At 43.8% G+C, this 18299-nt stretch overlaps 1 protein-coding gene and 2 long non-coding RNA genes across 10 annotated transcripts in view; all 3 read left to right on the top strand.

The window, feature by feature from the left end:
* The first annotated feature begins 6032 nt into the window (after window positions 1-6032).
* The window catches only part of LOC116806334, a 32710-nt gene continuing 20443 nt past the window's right edge, over window positions 6033-18299 (top strand). Inside the window, exons 1-3 of one of the 7 annotated variants that reach the window (XM_043215730.1) lie at window positions 6033-6340; window positions 6405-6514; window positions 17542-17636. In XM_043215730.1, the coding sequence (XP_043071665.1) occupies window positions 6329-6340; window positions 6405-6514; window positions 17542-17605 (186 nt within the window). In that variant the 5' untranslated portion in view covers window positions 6033-6328 and the 3' untranslated portion in view covers window positions 17606-17636. Of the gene's footprint in view, window positions 6341-6404; window positions 6515-9645; window positions 9706-17134; window positions 17306-17367; window positions 17479-17541; window positions 17637-18299 lie in introns of those variants that run through there. The other 6 variants (XM_043215731.1, XR_006246731.1, XM_043215721.1 and 3 more) reach the window with 6 other exon arrangements.
* Window positions 9946-10379, top strand: LOC122322636. The gene is made up of 3 exons (XR_006246736.1): window positions 9946-10024; window positions 10087-10197; window positions 10272-10379. It is a non-coding gene; the product is annotated as an uncharacterized LOC122322636 (long non-coding RNA).
* On the top strand, window positions 11633-13920 carry LOC122322635. Of its 2 annotated transcripts, XR_006246735.1 has the most exons (4): window positions 11633-11647; window positions 13547-13642; window positions 13705-13815; window positions 13890-13920. It is a non-coding gene; the product is annotated as an uncharacterized LOC122322635 (long non-coding RNA). The 2 variants fall into 2 exon arrangements; XR_006246734.1 differs by lacking the exon at window positions 11633-11647 and having other exon boundaries at window positions 13470-13642.

Here is an 18299-nt window from a genome sequence, read left to right as displayed (position 1 = left end):
ACAGGCTCCCCCGGACAGCAGGCCAACATCAGAGAAGGACACAAAGAAGAGCCTCCCTCGACGTGAAGAGCCGCATCAGGAGTCAGCCATGGATGAACAGGTAAGTGCAGTTTGTGTTTTGTAGATAAACAAAAGCTAATAACATGCATTTTGTTTTAATAGCAGGAGTGCCCAGACTCACGCAGAACGACGCAGGGACGGAGCACCAGAGATCCAATAATAGCAGGAGTGCATCTGGAGCAGTCCGCAGCGCCGCATCATACAGGAGTCGTCGGTAAGTAGTGAGGCATTAATTGTCCCCATACATCATAGTAACGTGTTTGTTTAATTTATTTAATTTTGTTTTAGCGTTGTGAGGCAGTAGCAAAGCCACTGCAGGTAATAGGCAGACACCTCGATAAATAATAGCGAGAGTTCGCAGTGTTAACGGCAGGCGGCAGAAATCGCGCTGGATATTATTTTAATGTTTTAGTATTTTAATATTTTAATATGTTATAATTATATTTATATTCTTTATAATTATGTTGTAGTTTTATAGTTGTATTATGTAGTTTATAGTATGTAATTTTTATATTGTGATTTTATAATTTATAATGAAGTTTATATTGTAATAAAATTGTAGAAATTGTGATAGCTTGTTGTGCTGTATTAATTTGAGGTGTCTGTATTTTTATTTAATTAGCTTTATGTCCTTGTATGAGCGAACTAAGGTCACTCCCTTTAGTGGACAGAAAGGCTTGCACCAGGTTAACAAGGGCATCTACCTTGCGTTCCATTAACAGCAGTTTATTTAGGCTTGCCTCAACTGCTAGCAGCCGTGGTACATTATCCACCGGTCCACATTGAAGCCGTGGCGAAGTTTGCTGCTGATCCTGCTGTTGTTGTTGTATTAGCTGCTGATGCTGCTGCTGCTGCTGCTGATGCTGCTGCTGATGCTGCTGTTGCTGCTGCAGTTTTAGCTGCTGCTGCTGTTGCTGCTGCTGTTTTAGCTGCTGCTGATGCTGTTTTAACTGCTGCTGCTGCTGCTGCTGATGTTGATGCTGCTGCTGCCGCTGCTGCTGCCGCTGCTGCTGCTGCTGCTGCTGCTGTTGGCCAGAGCGTGTGTTAGCACCACTGCGCCCGCCGCTCCCAGATGAGGAGGTGGGCAGCTCCGAGCGCAGTTTGTTGATAAGAAGCTTTGCCCGAGCCTCTTTATATTTGGGGCAACCTTTGTAGCAGGACACATGGCTGCCTCCGCAATTGGCGCACTTAGGATTGGCGATCCTCGTCGCACTGCAGGCCGTGGAAGGATGCGCTCCCGCACACTTCATGCAGATAAAAGGGCGGCGGCAGTAATTTTTAGTGTGTCCAAATAGTTGACAGCGATGACATTGAGCGGGATCCTGTCTTCTCAGTTGTCTCTCCACAACAACTCGCTGGTTTCCCAGCAGTGTGAGAGACAGGATCGTGTCATTAAAGTTGTCAATAGTAGGCTGAAGCTCCACAGCGAAGATGTTCATAGGCTGGAGAGTCCTATTGTGCTTAATAACGTTGACATTCCTGACACCAAAGCCGAGGCTGCGTAATTTGTTGTTAATCCACTCGGTCGGTGTCGAGTGATGTAGCTGGCGAATGACGACCCTATACCCACGGTCGCTGCGAAGCTGATGGGTATGTAGATCAGTGTCATCATTTTTTAATGCGCTCAACAGGGCACGGTATGTGTTCAAATCCTCGCAAATGAATTTGACTCCATTGAATTTAGAGCATTTGGTAGTGAACTTGCCAATGCCCGGAATGTTGTTAACTTTATCCAGCAATGGCTGGATTTCAATAACGTCATGCACAAAAATAGCAGGAATTTTAACCTCAGAGCAGGTCGCCTGGTTGCTCTTCATATGGGATTCAACCACAACATTCTGCTCACGGTCGGTAATAGCTTTCGGCTGCACAATTTTCACGCTGGAATTTGGGCAGCTTACTAAGGATTCAGATTCAGAAGATTCAGAAGGAACACTCCGCCTGTAAAGATTAGCACCGGCAGAAGGTTTCCTCGGCAATCCAGCGAATCTGCGTTTTAGCCGGTTGGAGCTTAAAGAGCCAAAAGCCCGCTGTTTTTTCAGTGTGGTGCTCGCGATGCTCGCACAATAAGGGCTCACAGACAACTAAAAGTTGCCTGCAAAGCCTTTCTTTATTTGTTCTTACATTACGTACTAGACAAATATGAAAAGAATTTATGAAAAAAAAATTTTACAAAAAAAAAGTAAATATAAAATAATTTTGAAAAATAACATTTTTTACAGTACAATTAGCCACTGTGACAAAGGTTGGCGCCGGCCGCAGCCAGAAAAACAGCTGTTTAAATAAGCCATCTGGCAACGCCAGCCGATGTTTACAAACGATGTTTGCAATTAGCGAAACATTTAAGTTATTAAAATAGAATATATAATGATAAAAGTATTAACTATGATACGCTTAATCTTTGCAGGCTCCCCCGGACAAGGCAACATCAAAGAAGGATACAAAGGAGAGCCTCCCTCGACGTGAAGAGCCGCATCAGGAGTCAGCCATGGATGAACAGGTAAGTGCAGTTTGTGTTTTGTAGATAAACAAAAGCTAATAACAAGCATTTTGTTTTAATAGCAGGAGTACCAGACGAACGTATCACGATGCAGGGACGGAGCACCAGAGATCCAAAAATAGCAGGAGTGCATCTGGAGCAGTCCGCAGCGCCGCATCATACAGGAGTCGTCGGTAAGTAGTGAGGCATTAATTGTCCCCATACATCATAGTAACGTGTTTGTTTAATTTATTTAATTTTGTTTTAGCGTTGGGAGGCAGCAGCAAAGCCACTGCAGGTAATAGGCAGACACCTCAATCAACTTTAGCAGGAGTGCGCTGTGTTAACGGCAGGCGGCAGAAGTCGCGCTGGATATTATTTTAATAATTTAGTATTTAAATATTTTAATATGTTATAATTATATTTATATTCTTTATAATTATGTTGTAGTTTTATAGTTGTATTATGTAGTTTATAATATGTAATTTTTATATTGTGATTTAATAATTTATAATGAAGTTTATATTGTAATAAAATTGTAGAAATTGTGATAGCTTGTTGTGCTGAATTAATGTTTGAGGTGTCTGTATTTTTATTTTAATTAGCTTTATGTCCTTGTATGAGGGAACTGAGGTCATTCCCATTAGTGGACACAAGGGCGTGCACCAGATTAACAAGGGCATCAACCTTACGTTCCATTAACAGCAGTCTATTTAGGCTTGCCTCAACTGCTAGTGGCCGTGGTGCATTATCCACCGGTCCACATTGAAGCCGTGGCGAAGTTTGCTGCTGGTCCTGCTGTTGTTGTTGTTTTAGCTGCTGCTGCTGCTGCTGCTGATGCTGCTGCTGCTGCTGCTGTTGCTGCTGCTGTTTTTGCTGCTGCTGATGCTGCTGCTGCTGCTGCTGTTTTAGCTGCTGCTGCTGTTGCTGCTGCTGTTTTTGCTGCTGCTGATGCTGCTGCTGTTTTAACTGCTGCTGCTGCTGCTGCTGATGTTGACGCTGCTGCTGTTGGTGCTGCCGTTTTTGCTGCTGCTGATGCTGACGCTGCTGCTGCTGCTGCTGCTGCTGACCAGAGCCCGCCGCTCCCAGATGAGGAGCTGGGCAGCTCCGAGCGCAGTTTGTTGTAGAGAAGCTTTGCCCGAGCCTCCTTATATTTAGGGCAACCTTTGTAGCAGGACACATGGCTGCCTCCGCAATTGGCGCACTTAGGATTGGCGATCCTCGTCGCGCTGCAGGCCGTGGAAGGATGCGCTCCCGCACACTTCATGCAGATAAAAGGGCGGCGGCAGTAATTTTTTGTGTGTCCAAATAGTTGACAGCGATGACATTGAGCGGGATCCTGTCTTCTCAGTTGTCTCTCCACAACAACTCGCTGGTTTCCCAGCAGTGTGAGAGACAGGATCGTGTCATTAAAGTTGTCAATAGTAGGCTGAAGCTCCACGGCGAAGATGTTCATAGGCTGGAGAGTCCTATTGTGCTTAATAACGTTGACATTCCTGACACCAAAGCCGAGGCTGCGTAATGTGTTGTTTATCCACTCGGTCGGTGTCGAGTGATGTAGCTGGCGAATGACGACCCTATACCCACGGTCGCTGCGAAGCTGATGGGTATGTAGATCAGTGTCATCATTTTTTAATGCGCTCAACAGGGCACGGTATGTGTTCAAATCCTCACAAATGAATTTGACTCCATTGAATTTAGAGCATTTGGTAGTGAACTTGCCGATGCCCGGAATGTTGTTAACTTTATCCAGCAATGGCTGGATTTCAATAACGTCATGCACAAAAATAGCAGGAATTTTAACCTCAGAGCAGGTCGCCTGGTTGCTCTTCATATGGGATTCAACCACAACATTCTGCTCACGGTCGGTAATAGCTTTCGGCTGCACAATTTTCACGCTGGAATTTGGGCAGCTTACTAAGGATTCAGATTCAGAAGATTCAGAAGGAACACTCCGCCTGTAAAGATTAACACCGGCAGAAGGTTTCCTCAGCAATCCAGCGAATCTGCGTTTTAGCCGGTTGGAGCTTAAAGAGCCAAAAGCCCGCTGTGCAGGGCATTTGATTTTTGCTCCAATAACTGGCGGCTTTGTTTTTCGCTTAGCGGCCTGTGAAATAGCTGTTTTTGGCACAATTGTTGTGCTGGGAGAGCACGCACTTGTAGTGGACAACAGCTGTTGTGCATAAGTAGCTTTGGGTTGTTCACTTACAGTGCGTGGAGTAGGGCAGACAGTCAGCGACTTTTCTGCAGCTTGTTGTAGCATCTGGGCTGTAGTAGTAGGCTCCAGCGTGCTGTCCGTTTTCCCACAAAAATCGGTCAGCATTTCGGAGAAGTTGAGCTGTGTCGACTCATACGTTGATGCATTTATAGTTGTTGTAGCAAACATAATATCGACGTCGGTGTCCGAGCTGGCGGGCACAACGGTGGTAGCTGCATTGGCTGCAAGTCTCTCCACAGATTGCGAGTTGAAATTAGCTCTCAGCGATGACTGCACAGACGCGGCTCGCTCATCAAATGGTGAGTTTGCCGAAGAGCGAAGCAGCACTGCTTGCTCATCGTGTGATGAGTCTGCTGAGAAGAGAGCTCGCAGATCCGAGAGAGTGAATTGCGCTTGCGCGAGTGCCGGTGGAATGGCGCTCTCTTTAGAGTTGTTTTGATTGGCCATCGTTGTGGATGCTATCCAAGTTCAGAACCGTTGCACTCTAGTATGCGTGTATGCAGCACATACACACTACAGGCACGATTGGTGAAAAGAGTTCATTGCACATGCGTATCAAAGTTCACAAATAAGGCTTTACCGCAATAAAGCCGACGAACACTAACACGTATAAATGAAACACAAAACGAGGACAGAAAACGATTAACACTGATTTAATTGTTTAATTAATAGCGAGTTGTCTGCGCCGAAAAAACAAATGGCGTGATGTTATATGCGCCGTTTTAACTATTTATTATTAATGATGCTGCCGCTTGGTTGCTTGGCATATGTTTATTGTTTAAACATTTTAACTTTGGCAAATTGTTGCTAAAATGTTGTTGTAACTTTTTAAACTTTTTACACTTTTTTCAGTTTTTTAACTTTTTTTTTTAGTTTTTTTCAGTGTGGTTTTTTCAGTGTGGTTTTTTTTTTTTTTTTTTTTTTTTTTTTTCTCACGTGTGGTTTTTTTCAGTGTGGTTTTTTTTTTCAGTGTGGTGCTCGCGATGCTCGCACAATAAGGGCTCACAGACAACTAAAAGTTGCCTGCAAAGCCTTTCTTTATTTGTTCTTACATTACGTACTAGACAAATATGAAAAGAATTTATGAAAAAAAATTTTACAAAAAAAAAGTTTTTTTTTTTTTTAGTGTGGTGCTCGCGATGCTCGCACAATAAGGGCTCACAGACAACTAAAAGTTGCCTGCAAAGCCTTTCTTTATTTGTTCTTACATTACGTACTAGACAAATATGAATAGAATTTATGAAAAAAAATTTTACAAAAAAAAAGTAAATATAAAATAATTTTAAAAATAACATTTTTTACAGTACAATTAGCCACTGTGACAAAGATTGGCGCCAGCCGCAGCCAGAAAAACAGCTGATTAAATCAGCCATCTGGCAACGCCAGCCGATGTTTACAAACGATGTTTGCGAATAGTGAACATTAAATTAATGAATTAAAGTACAAAATGATAAAAAGTAATAACTTGATACGCTTAATCTTTACAGGCTCCCCCGGACAACAGGCCAACAACAAAGAAGGACACAAAGGAGAGCCTCCCTCGACGTGAAGAGCCGCATCAGGAGTCAGCCATGGATGAACAGGTAAGTGTAGTTTGTGTTTTGTAGTTGAACAAAAAAGCCCATAACAAGCATTTTGTTTTTATAGCAGGAGTACCAGACGAACGCAGCACGATGCAGGGACGGAGCACCAGAAATCCAAAATCGCAGGAGTGTAGCTGGAGCAGTCCGCAGCGCCGTTCCATACAGGAGTCGTCGGTAAGTAGTGAGGCATTGATTGTCCCCATACAGCATAGTAACGTGTTTGTTTAATTTATTTAATTTTGTTTTAGCGTTGGGAGGCAGCAGCGAAGCCACTGCAGGTAATAGGCAGACACCTCAATAAATATTAGCGAGAGTTCGCAGTGTTAACGGCAGGCGGCAGAAATCGCGCTGGATATTATTTTAATGTTTTAGTATTTTAATATTTTAATATGTTATAATTATATTTATATTCTTTATAATTATGTTGTAGTTTTATAGTTGTATTATGTAGTTTATAGTATGTAATTTTTATATTGTGATTTTATAATTTATAATGAAGTTTATATTGTAATAAAATTGTAGAAATTGTGATAGCTTGTTGTGCTGTATTAATTTGAGGTGTCTGTATTTTTATTTAATTAGCTTTATGTCCTTGTATGAGCGAACTAAGGTCACTCCCTTTAGTGGACAGAAAGGCTTGCACCAGGTTAACAAGGGCATCTACCTTGCGTTCCATTAACAGCAGTTTATTTAGGCTTGCCTCAACTGCTAGCAGCCGTGGTACATTATCCACCGGTCCACATTGAAGCCGTGGCGAAGTTTGCTGCTGATCCTGCTGTTGTTGTTGTATTAGCTGCTGATGCTGCTGCTGCTGCTGCTGATGCTGCTGCTGCTGCTGCTGTTGCTGCTGCTGTTTTAGCTGCTGCTGATGCTGCTGTTGCTGCTGCAGTTTTAGCTGCTGCTGCTGTTGCTGCTGCTGTTTTAGCTGCTGCTGATGCTGTTTTAACTGCTGCTGCTGCTGCTGCTGATGTTGACGCTGCTGCTGCTGCTGCTGTTGGTGCTGCTGTTTTTGCTGCAGCTGATGCTGCCGCTGCCGCTGCTGCTGCTGCTGCTGCTGCTGCTGCTGGCCAGAGCGTGTGTTAGCACCACTGCGCCCGCCGCTCCCAGATGAGGAGGTGGGTAGCTCCGAGCGCAGTTTGTTGATAAGAAGCTTTGCCCGAGCCTCTTTATATTTGGGGCAACCTTTGTAGCAGGACACATGGCTGCCTCCGCAATTGGCGCACTTAGGATTGGCGATCCTCGTCGCACTGCAGGCCGTGGAAGGATGCGCTCCCGCACACTTCATGCAGATAAAAGGGCGGCGGCAGTAATTTTTAGTGTGTCCAAATAGTTGACAGCGATGACATTGAGCGGGATCCTGTCTTCTCAGTTGTCTCTCCACAACAACTCGCTGGTTTCCCAGCAGTGTGAGAGACAGGATCGTGTCATTAAAGTTGTCAATAGTAGGCTGAAGCTCCACAGCGAAGATGTTCATAGGCTGGAGAGTCCTATTGTGCTTAATAACGTTGACATTCCTGACACCAAAGCCGAGGCTGCGTAATTTGTTGTTAATCCACTCGGTCGGTGTCGAGTGATGTAGCTGACGAATGACGACCCTATACCCACGGTCGCTGCGAAGCTGATGGGTATGTAGATCAGTGTCATCATTTTTTAATGCGCTCAACAGGGCACGGTATGTGTTCAAATCCTCGCAAATGAATTTCACTCCATTGGGGTTAGAGCATTTGGTAGTGAACTTGCCGATGCCCGGAATGCTGTTAGCTTTATCCAGCAATGGCTGGATTTCAATAACGTCGTGCACAAAAATAGCAGGAATTTTAACCTCAGAGCAGGTCGCCTGGTTGCTCTTCATATGGGATTCAACCACAACATTCTGCTCACGGTCGGTAATAGCTTTCGGCTGCACAATTTTCACGCTGGAATTTGGGCAGCTTACTAAGGATTCAGATTCAGAAGATTCAGAAGGAACACTCCGCCTGTAAAGATTAGCACCGGCAGAAGGTTTCCTCGGCAATCCAGCGAATCTGCGTTTTAGCCGGTTGGAGCTTAAAGAGCCAAAAGCCCGCTGTGCAGGGCATTTGATTTTTGCTCCAATAACTGGCGGCTTTGTCTTTCGCTTAGCGGCCTGTGAAATAGCTGTTTTTGGCACAATTGTTGTGCTGGGAGAGCACGCACTTGTAGTGGACAACAGCTGTTGTGCATAAGTAGCTTTGGGTTGTTCACTTACAGTGCGTGGAGTAGGGCAGACAGTCAGCGACTTTTCTGCAGCTTGTTGTAGCATCTGGGCTGTAGTAGTAGGCTCCAGCGTGCTGTCCGTTTTCCCACAAAAATCGGTCAGCATTTCGGAGAAGTTGAGCTGTGTCGACTCATACGTTGATGCATTTATAGTTGTTGTAGCAAACATAATATCGACGTCGGTGTCCGAGCTGGCGGGCACAACGGTGGTAGCTGCATTGGCTGCAAGTCTCTCCACAGATTGCGAGTTGAAATTAGCTCTCAGCGATGACTGCACAGACGCGGCTCGCTCATCAAATGGTGAGTTTGCCGAAGAGCGAAGCAGCACTGCTTGCTCATCGTGTGATGAGTCTGCTGAGAAGAGAGCTCGCAGATCCGAGAGAGTGAATTGCGCTTGCGCGAGTGCCGGTGGAATGGCGCTCTCTTTAGAGTTGTTTTGATTGGCCATCGTTGTGGATGCTATCCAAGTTCAGAACCGTTGCACTCTAGTATGCGTGTATGCAGCACATACACACTACAGGCACGATTGGTGAAAAGAGTTCATTGCACATGCGTATCAAAGTTCACAAATAAGGCTTTACCGCAATAAAGCCGACGAACACTAACACGTATAAATGAAACACAAAACGAGGACAGAAAACGATTAACACTGATTTAATTGTTTAATTAATAGCGAGTTGTCTGCGCCGAAAAAACAAATGGCGTGATGTTATATGCGCCGTTTTAACTATTTATTATTAATGATGCTGCCGCTTGGTTGCTTGGCATATGTTTATTGTTTAAACATTTTAACTTTGGCAAATTGTTGCTAAAATGTTGTTGTAACTTTTTAAACTTTTTACACTTTTTTCAGTTTTTTAACTTTTTTTTTTTTTCAGTGTGGTTTTTTTTTTCAGTGTGGTTTTTTTTTTTTTTGTTTTTTTTTTCAGTGTGGTGCTCTTGATGCTCGCACAATAAGGCTAGACAACTACAAGTTGCCTGCATTTTTCAGTGTGGTGCTCGCGATGCTCGCACAATAAGGGCTCACAGACAACTAAAAGTTGCCTGCAAAGCCTTTCTTTATTTGTTCTTACATTACGTACTAGACAAATATGAATAGAATTTATGAAAAAAAATTTTACAAAAAAAAAGTAAATATAAAATAATTTTAAAAATAACATTTTTTACAGTACAATTAGCCACTGTGACAAAGGTTGGCGCCAGCCGCAGCCAGAAAAACAGCTGATTAAATCAGCCATCTGGCAACGCCAGCCGATGTTTACAAACGATGTTTGCGAATAGTGAACATTAAATTAATGAATTAAAGTACAAAATGATAAAAAGTAATAACTTGATACGCTTAATCTTTACAGGCTCCCCCGGACAAGCAGGCCAACATCAGAGAAGGACACAAAGAAGAGCCTCCCTCGACGTGAAGAGCCGCATCAGGAGTCAGCCATGGATGAACAGGTAAGTGCAGTTTGTGTTTTGTAGATAAACAAAAGCTAATAACATGCATTTTGTTTTAATAGCAGGAGTACCAGACGAACGTATCACGATGCAGGGACGGAGCACCAGAAATCCAAAAATAGCAGGAGTGCATCTGGAGCAGTCCGCAGCGCCGCATCATACAGGAGTCGTCGGTAAGTAGTGGGGCATTAATTGTCCCCATATAGCATAGTAGCGTGTTTGTTTAATTTATTTAATTTTGTTTTAGCGTTGGGAGGCAGCAGCGAAGCCACTGCAAGTAATATGCAGACACCTCAACAAATATTGGCGAGAGTTCGCAGTGTTAACGGCAGGCGGCAGAAATCGCGCTGGATATTATTTTAATGTTTTAGTATTTTAATATTTTAATATGTTATAATTATATTTATATTCTTTATAATTATGTTGTAGTTTTATAGTTGTATTATGTAGTTTATAGTATGTAATTTTTATATTGTGATTTTATAATTTATAATGAAGTTTATATTGTAATAAAAATTGTAGAAATTGTGATAGCTTGTTGTGCTGTATTAATTTGAGGTGTCTGTATTTTTTATTTAATTAGCTTTATGTCCTTGTATGAGCGAACTAAGGTCACTCCCTTTAGTGGACAGAAAGGCTTGCACCAGGTTAACAAGGGCATCTACCTTGCGTTCCATTAACAGCAGTCTATTTAGACCTGCCTCAACTGCAAGTAGCCGTGGTGCATTATCCACCGGGCCACATTGAGGCCGTGGCGAAGTTTGCTGCTGATCCTGCTGTTGTTGTTGTTTTAGCTGCTGCTGCTGCTGCTGCTGCTGCTGCTGCTGCTGCTGCTGTTTTAGCTGCTGCTGCTGTTGTTGCTGTTTTAGCTGCTGCTGCTGTTTTTGCTGCTGCTGTTGTTTTAACTGCTGCTGCTGCTGCTGATGTTGACGCTGCTGCTGCTGCTGCTGTTGGTGCTGCCGTTTTTGCTGCTGCTGATGCTGCTGCTGCTGATGCTGCTGCTGCTGATGCTGCTGCTGCTGATGCTGCTGCTGCTGATGCTGCTGATGCTGCTGCTGCTGCTGACCAGAGCGTGTGTTAGCGCCACTGCGCCCGCCGCTCCCAGATGAGGAGGTGGGCAGCTCCGAGCGCAGTTTGTTGATAAGAAGCTTTGCCCGAGCCTCTTTATATTTGGGGCAACCTTTGTAGCAGGACACATGGCTGCCTCCGCAATTGGCGCACTTAGGATTGGCGATCCTCGTCGCACTGCAGGCCGTGGAAGGATGCGCTCCCGCACACTTCATGCAGATAAAAGGGCGGCGGCAGTAATTTTTAGTGTGTCCAAATAGTTGACAGCGATGACATTGAGCGGGATCCTGTCTTCTCAGTTGTCTCTCCACAACAACTCGCTGGTTTCCCAGCAGTGTGAGAGACAGGATCGTGTCATTAAAGTTGTCAATAGTAGGCTGAAGCTCCACAGCGAAGATGTTCATAGGCTGGAGAGTCCTATTGTGCTTAATAACGTTGACATTCCTGACACCAAAGCCGAGGCTGCGTAATGTGTTGTTTATCCACTCGGTCGGTGTCGAGTGATGTAGCTGGCGAATGACGACCCTATACCCACGGTCGCTGCGAAGCTGATGGGTATGTAGATCAGTGTCATCATTTTTTAATGCGCTCAACAGGGCACGGTATGTGTTCAAATCCTCGCAAATGAATTTGACTCCATTGAATTTAGAGCATTTGGTAGTGAACTTGCCAATGCCCGGAATGTTGTTAACTTTATCCAGCAATGGCTGGATTTCAATAACGTCATGCACAAAAATAGCAGGAATTTTAACCTCAGAGCAGGTCGCCTGGTTGCTCTTCATATGGGATTCAACCACAACATTCTGCTCACGGTCGGTAATAGCTTTCGGCTGCACAATTTTCACGCTGGAATTTGGGCAGCTTACTAAGGATTCAGATTCAGAAGATTCAGAAGGAACACTCCGCCTGTAAAGATTAGCACCGGCAGAAGGTTTCCTCGGCAATCCAGCGAATCTGCGTTTTAGCCGGTTGGAGCTTAAAGAGCCAAAAGCCCGCTGTGCAGGGCATTTGATTTTTGCTCCAATAACTGGCGGCTTTGTCTTTCGCTTAGCGGCCTGTGAAATAGCTGTTTTTGGCACAATTGTTGTGCTGGGAGAGCACGCACTTGTAGTGGACAACAGCTGTTGTGCATAAGTAGCTTTGGGTTGTTCACTTACAGTGCGTGGAGTAGGGCAGACAGTCAGCGACTTTTCTGCAGCTTGTTGTAGCATCTGGGCTGTAGTAGTAGGCTCCAGCGTGCTGTCCGTTTTCCCACAAAAATCGGTCAGCATTTCGGAGAAGTTGAGCTGTGTCGACTCATACGTTGATGCATTTATAGTTGTTGTAGCAAACATAATATCGACGTCGGTGTCCGAGCTGGCGGGCACAACGGTGGTAGCTGCATTGGCTGCAAGTCTCTCCACAGATTGCGAGTTGAAATTAGCTCTCAGCGATGACTGCACAGACGCGGCTCGCTCATCAAATGGTGAGTTTGCCGAAGAGCGAAGCAGCACTGCTTGCTCATCGTGTGATGAGTCTGCTGAGAAGAGAGCTCGCAGATCCGAGAGAGTGAATTGCGCTTGCGCGAGTGCCGGTGGAATGGCGCTCTCTTTAGAGTTGTTTTGATTGGCCATCGTTGTGGATGCTATCCAAGTTCAGAACCGTTGCACTCTAGTATGCGTGTATGCAGCACATACACACTACAGGCACGATTGGTGAAAAGAGTTCATTGCACATGCGTATCAAAGTTCACAAATAAGGCTTTACCGCAATAAAGCCGACGAACACTAACACGTATAAATGAAACACAAAACGAGGACAGAAAACGATTAACACTGATTTAATTGTTTAATTAATAGCGAGTTGTCTGCGCCGAAAAAACAAATGGCGTGATGTTATATGCGCCGTTTTAACTATTTATTATTAATGATGCTGCCGCTTGGTTGCTTGGCATATATTTATTGTTTAAACATTTTAACTTTGGCAAATTGTTGCTAAAATGTTGTTGTAACTTTTTAAACTTTTTACACTTTTTTTTTCAGTGTGGTTTTTTTTTTTTTTTTTTTTTTTCAGTGTGGTTTTTTTTTTTTCAGTGTGGTTTTTTTTTTTTCAGTGTGGTGCTCGCGATGCTCGCACAATAAGGGCTCACAGACAACTAAAAGTTGCCTGCAAAGCCTTTCTTTATTTGTTCTTACATTACGTACTAGACAAATATGAAAAGAATTTATGAAAAAAAATATTTACAAAAAAAAAGTAAATATAAAATAATTTTAAAAATAACATTTTTTACAGTACAATTAGCCACTGTGACAAAGGTTGGCGCCAGCCGCAGCCAGAAAAACAGCTGATTAAATCAGCCATCTGGCAACGCCAGCCGATGTTTACAAACGATGTTTGCGAATAGTGAACATTAAATTAATGAATTAAAGTACAAAATGATAAAAAGTAATAACTTGATACGCTTAATCTTTACAGGCTCCCCCGGACAGCAGGCCAACATCAGAGAAGGACACAAAGAAGAGCCTCCCTCGACGTGAAGAGCCGCATCAGGAGTCAGCCATGGATGAACAGGTAAGTGCAGTTTGTGTTTTGTAGATAAACAAAAGCTAATAACATGCATTTTGTTTTAATAGCAGGAGTACCAGACGAACGTATCACGATGCAGGGACGGAGCACCAGAAATCCAAAAATAGCAGGAGTGCATCTGGAGCAGTCCGCAGCGCCGCATCATACAGGAGTCGTCGGTAAGTAGTGAGGCATTAATTGTCCCCATGTAGCATAGTATCGTGTTTGTTTAATTTATTTAATTTTGTTTTAGCGTTGGGAGGCAGCAGCGAAGCCACTGCAAGGTAATAGGCAGACACCTCAACAAATATTGGCGAGAGTTCGCAGTGTTAACGGCAGGCGGCAGAAATCGCGCTGGATATTATTTTAATGTTTTAGTATTTTAATATTTTAATATGTTATAATTATATTTATATTCTTTATAATTATGTTGTAGTTTTATAGTTGTATTATGTAGTTTATAGTATGTAATTTTTATATTGTGATTTTATAATTTATAATGAAGTTTATATTGTAATAAAAATTGTAGAAATTGTGATAGCTTGTTGTGCTGTATTAATTTGAGGTGTCTGTATTTTTATTTTAATTAGCTTTATGTCCTTGTATGAGCGAACTAAGGTCATTCCCTTTAGTGGACAGAAAGGCTTGCACCAGATTAACAAGGGCATCTACCTTGCGTTCCATTAACAGCAGTCTATTTAGACCTGCCTCAACTGCAAGTAGCCGTGGTGCATTATCCACCGGGCCACATTGAGGCCGTGGCGAAGTTTGCTGCTGATCCTGCTGTTGTTGTTGTTTTAGCTGCTGCTGCTGCTGCTGCTGCTGCTGTTTTAGCTGCTGCTGCTGTTGTTGCTGTTTTAGCTGCTGCTGCTGTTTTTGCTGCTGCTGTTGTTTTAACTGCTGCTGCTGCTGCTGCTGATGTTGACGCTGCTGCTGCTGCTGCTGTTGGTGCTGCCGTTTTTGCTGCTGCTGATGCTGCTGCTGCTGCTGCTGCTGCTGCTGATGCTGCTGCTGCTGATGCTGCTGCTGCTGCTGCTGCTGCTGCTGCTGCTGCTGCTGCTGCTGCTGCTGACCAGAGCGTGTGTTAGCGCCACTGCGCCCGCCGCTCCCAGATGAGGAGGTGGGCAGCTCCGAGCGCAGTTTGTTGATAAGAAGCTTTGCCCGAGCCTCTTTATATTTGGGGCAACCTTTGTAGCAGGACACATGGCTGCCTCCGCAATTGGCGCACTTAGGATTGGCGATCCTCGTCGCACTGCAGGCCGTGGAAGGATGCGCTCCCGCACACTTCATGCAGATAAAAGGGCGGCGGCAGTAATTTTTTGTGTGTCCAAATAGTTGACAGCGATGACATTGAGCGGGATCCTGTCTTCTCAGTTGTCTCTCCACAACAACTCGCTGGTTTCCCAGCAGTGTGAGAGACAGGATCGTGTCATTAAAGTTGTCAATAGTAGGCTGAAGCTCCACGGCGAAGATGTTCATAGGCTGGAGAGTCCTATTGTGCTTAATAACGTTGACATTCCTGACACCAAAGCCGAGGCTGCGTAATGTGTTGTTTATCCACTCGGTCGGTGTCGAGTGATGTAGCTGGCGAATGACGACCCTATACCCACGGTCGCTGCGAAGCTGATGGGTATGTAGATCAGTGTCATCATTTTTTAATGCGCTCAACAGGGCACGGTATGTGTTCAAATCCTCGCAAATGAATTTCACTCCATTGGAGTTAGAGCATATGGTAGTGAACTTGCCGATGCCCGGAATGCTGTTAGCTTTATCCAGCAATGGCTGGATTTCAATAACGTCGTGCACAAAAATAGCAGGAATTTTAACCTCAGAGCAGGTCGCCTGGTTGCTCTTCATATGGGATTCAACCGCAACATTCTGCTCACGGTCAGTATTAGCTTTCGGCTGCACAATTTTCACGCTGGAATTTGGGCAGCTTACTGAGGATTCAGATTCAGAAGATTCAGAAGGAACACTCCGCCTGTAAAGATTAGCACCGGCAGAAGGTTTCCTCGGCAATCCAGCGAATCTGCGTTTTAGCCGGTTGGAGCTTAAAGAGCCAAAAGCCCGCTGTGCAGGGCATTTGATTTTTGCTCCAATAACTGGCGGCTTTGTCTTTCGCTTAGCGGCCTGTGAAATAGCTGTTTTTGGCACAATTGTTGTGCTGGGAGAGCACGCACTTGTAGTGGACAACAGCTGTTGTGCATAAGTAGCTTTGGGTTGTTCACTTACAGTGCGTGGAGTAGGGCAGACAGTCAGCGACTTTTCTGCAGCTTGTTGTAGCATCTGGGCTGTAGTAGTAGGCTCCAGCGTGCTGTCCGTTTTCCCACAAAAATCGGTCAGCATTTCGGAGAAGTTGAGCTGTGTCGACTCATACGTTGATGCATTTATAGTTGTTGTAGCAAACATAATATCGACGTCGGTGTCCGAGCTGGCGGGCACAACGGTGGTAGCTGCATTGGCTGCAAGTCTCTCCACAGATTGCGAGTTGAAATTAGCTCTCAGCGATGACTGCACAGACGCGGCTCGCTCATCAAATGGTGAGTTTGCCGAAGAGCGAAGCAGCACTGCTTGCTCATCGTGTGATGAGTCTGCTGAGAAGAGAGCTCGCAGATCCGAGAGAGTGAATTGCGCTTGCGCGAGTGCCGGTGGAATGGCGCTCTCTTTAGAGTTGTTTTGATTGGCCATCGTTGTGGATGCTATCCAAGTTCAGAACCGTTGCACTCTAGTATGCGTGTATGCAGCACATACACACTACAGGCACGATTGGTGAAAAGAGTTCATTGCACATGCGTATCAAAGTTCACAAATAAGGCTTTACCGCAATAAAGCCGACGAACACTAACACGTATAAATGAAACACAAAACGAGGACAGAAAACGATTAACACTGATTTAATTGTTTAATTAATAGCGAGTTGTCTGCGCCGAAAAAACAAATGGCGTGATGTTATATGCGCCGTTTTAACTATTTATTATTAATGATGCTGCCGCTTGGTTGCTTGGCATATATTTATTGTTTAAACATTTTAACTTTGGCAAATTGTTGCTAAAATGTTGTTGTAACTTTTTAAACTTTTTACACTTTTTTTCAGTTTTTTAACTTTTTTTTTTTTTTTTTTTTTTTTTTCAGTGTGGTTTTTTTTCAGTGTGGTTTTTTTTTTTTTTTTTTTTTCAGTGTGGTTTTTTTTTTTTTTTTTTTTTTTTTTTCAGTGTGGTGCTCGCGATGCTCGCACAATAAGGGCTCACAGACAACTAAAAGTTGCCTGCAAAGCCTTTCTTTATTTGTTCTTACATTACGTACTAGACAAATATGAAAAGAATTTATGAAAAAAAATTTTACAAAAAAAAAGTAAATATAAAATAATTTTAAAAATAACATTTTTTACAGTACAATTAGCCACTGTGACAAAGGTTGGCGCCAGCCGCAGCCAGAAAAACAGCTGATTAAATCAGCCATCTGGCAACGCCAGCCGATGTTTACAAACGATGTTTGCGAATAGTGAACATTAAATTAATGAATTAAAGTACAAAATGATAAAAAGTAATAACTTGATACGCTTAATCTTTACAGGCTCCCCCGGACAACAGGCCAACATCAGAGAAGGACACAAAGAAGAGCCTCCCTCGACGTGAAGAGCCGCATCAGGAGTCAGCCATGGATGAACAGGTAAGTGCAGTTTGTGTTTTGTAGATAAACAAAAGCTAATAACATGCATTTTGTTTTAATAGCAGGAGTACCAGACGAACGTATCACGATGCAGGGACGGAGCACCAGAGATCCAGAAATAGCAGGAGTGCATCTGGAGCAGTCCGCAGCGCCGCATCATACAGGAGTCGTCGGTAAGTAGTGAGGCATTAATTGTCCCCATACAGCATAGTAGCGTGTTTGTTTAATTTATTTAGTTTTGTTTTAGCATTGGGAGGCAGCAGCGAAGCCACTGCAAGTAATAGGCAGACACCTCAATAAATATTAGCGAGAGTTCGCAGTGTTAACGGCAGGCGGCAGAAATTCGCCGCTGGATATTATTTTAATGTTTTAGTATTTTAATATTTTAATATGTTATAATTATATTTATATTCTTTATAATTATGTTGTAGTTTTATAGTTGTATTATGTAGTTTATAGTATGTAATTTTTATATTGTGATTTTATAATTTATAATGAAGTTTATATTGTAATAAAAATTGTAGAAATTGTGATAGCTTGTTGTGCTGTATTAATTTGAGGTGTCTGTATTTTTATTTAATTAGCTTTATGTCCTTGTATGAGCGAACTAAGGTCACTCCCTTTAGTGGACACAAGGGCGTGCACCAGATTAACAAGGGCATCAACCTTACGTTCCATTAACAGCAGTCTATTTAGGCTTGCCTCAACTGCTAGTGGCCGTGGTGCATTATCCACCGGTCCACATTGAAGCCGTGGCGAAGTTTGCTGCTGGTCCTGCTGTTGTTGTTGTTTTAGCTGCTGCTGCTGCTGCTGCTGCTGCTGCTGCTGCTGCTGCTGCTGCTGCTGCTGTTGCTGCTGTTTTAGCTGCTGCTGCTGCTGTTGCTGCTGCTGTTGTTTTAACTGCTGCTGCTGCTGCTGCTGATGCTGCTGCTGCTGCTGCTGCTGCTGCTGCTGCTGCTGCTGCTGCTGCTGCTGCTGCTGCTGCTGCTGCTGC

The sequence above is a fragment of the Drosophila grimshawi genome, unplaced genomic scaffold (assembly GCF_018153295.1).
Source record: "Drosophila grimshawi isolate 15287-2541.00 unplaced genomic scaffold, ASM1815329v1 contig_47, whole genome shotgun sequence".
NCBI classification, from domain to species: domain Eukaryota; kingdom Metazoa; phylum Arthropoda; class Insecta; order Diptera; family Drosophilidae; genus Drosophila; species Drosophila grimshawi.
This window is presented reverse-complemented; position numbering and strand designations above follow the sequence as displayed.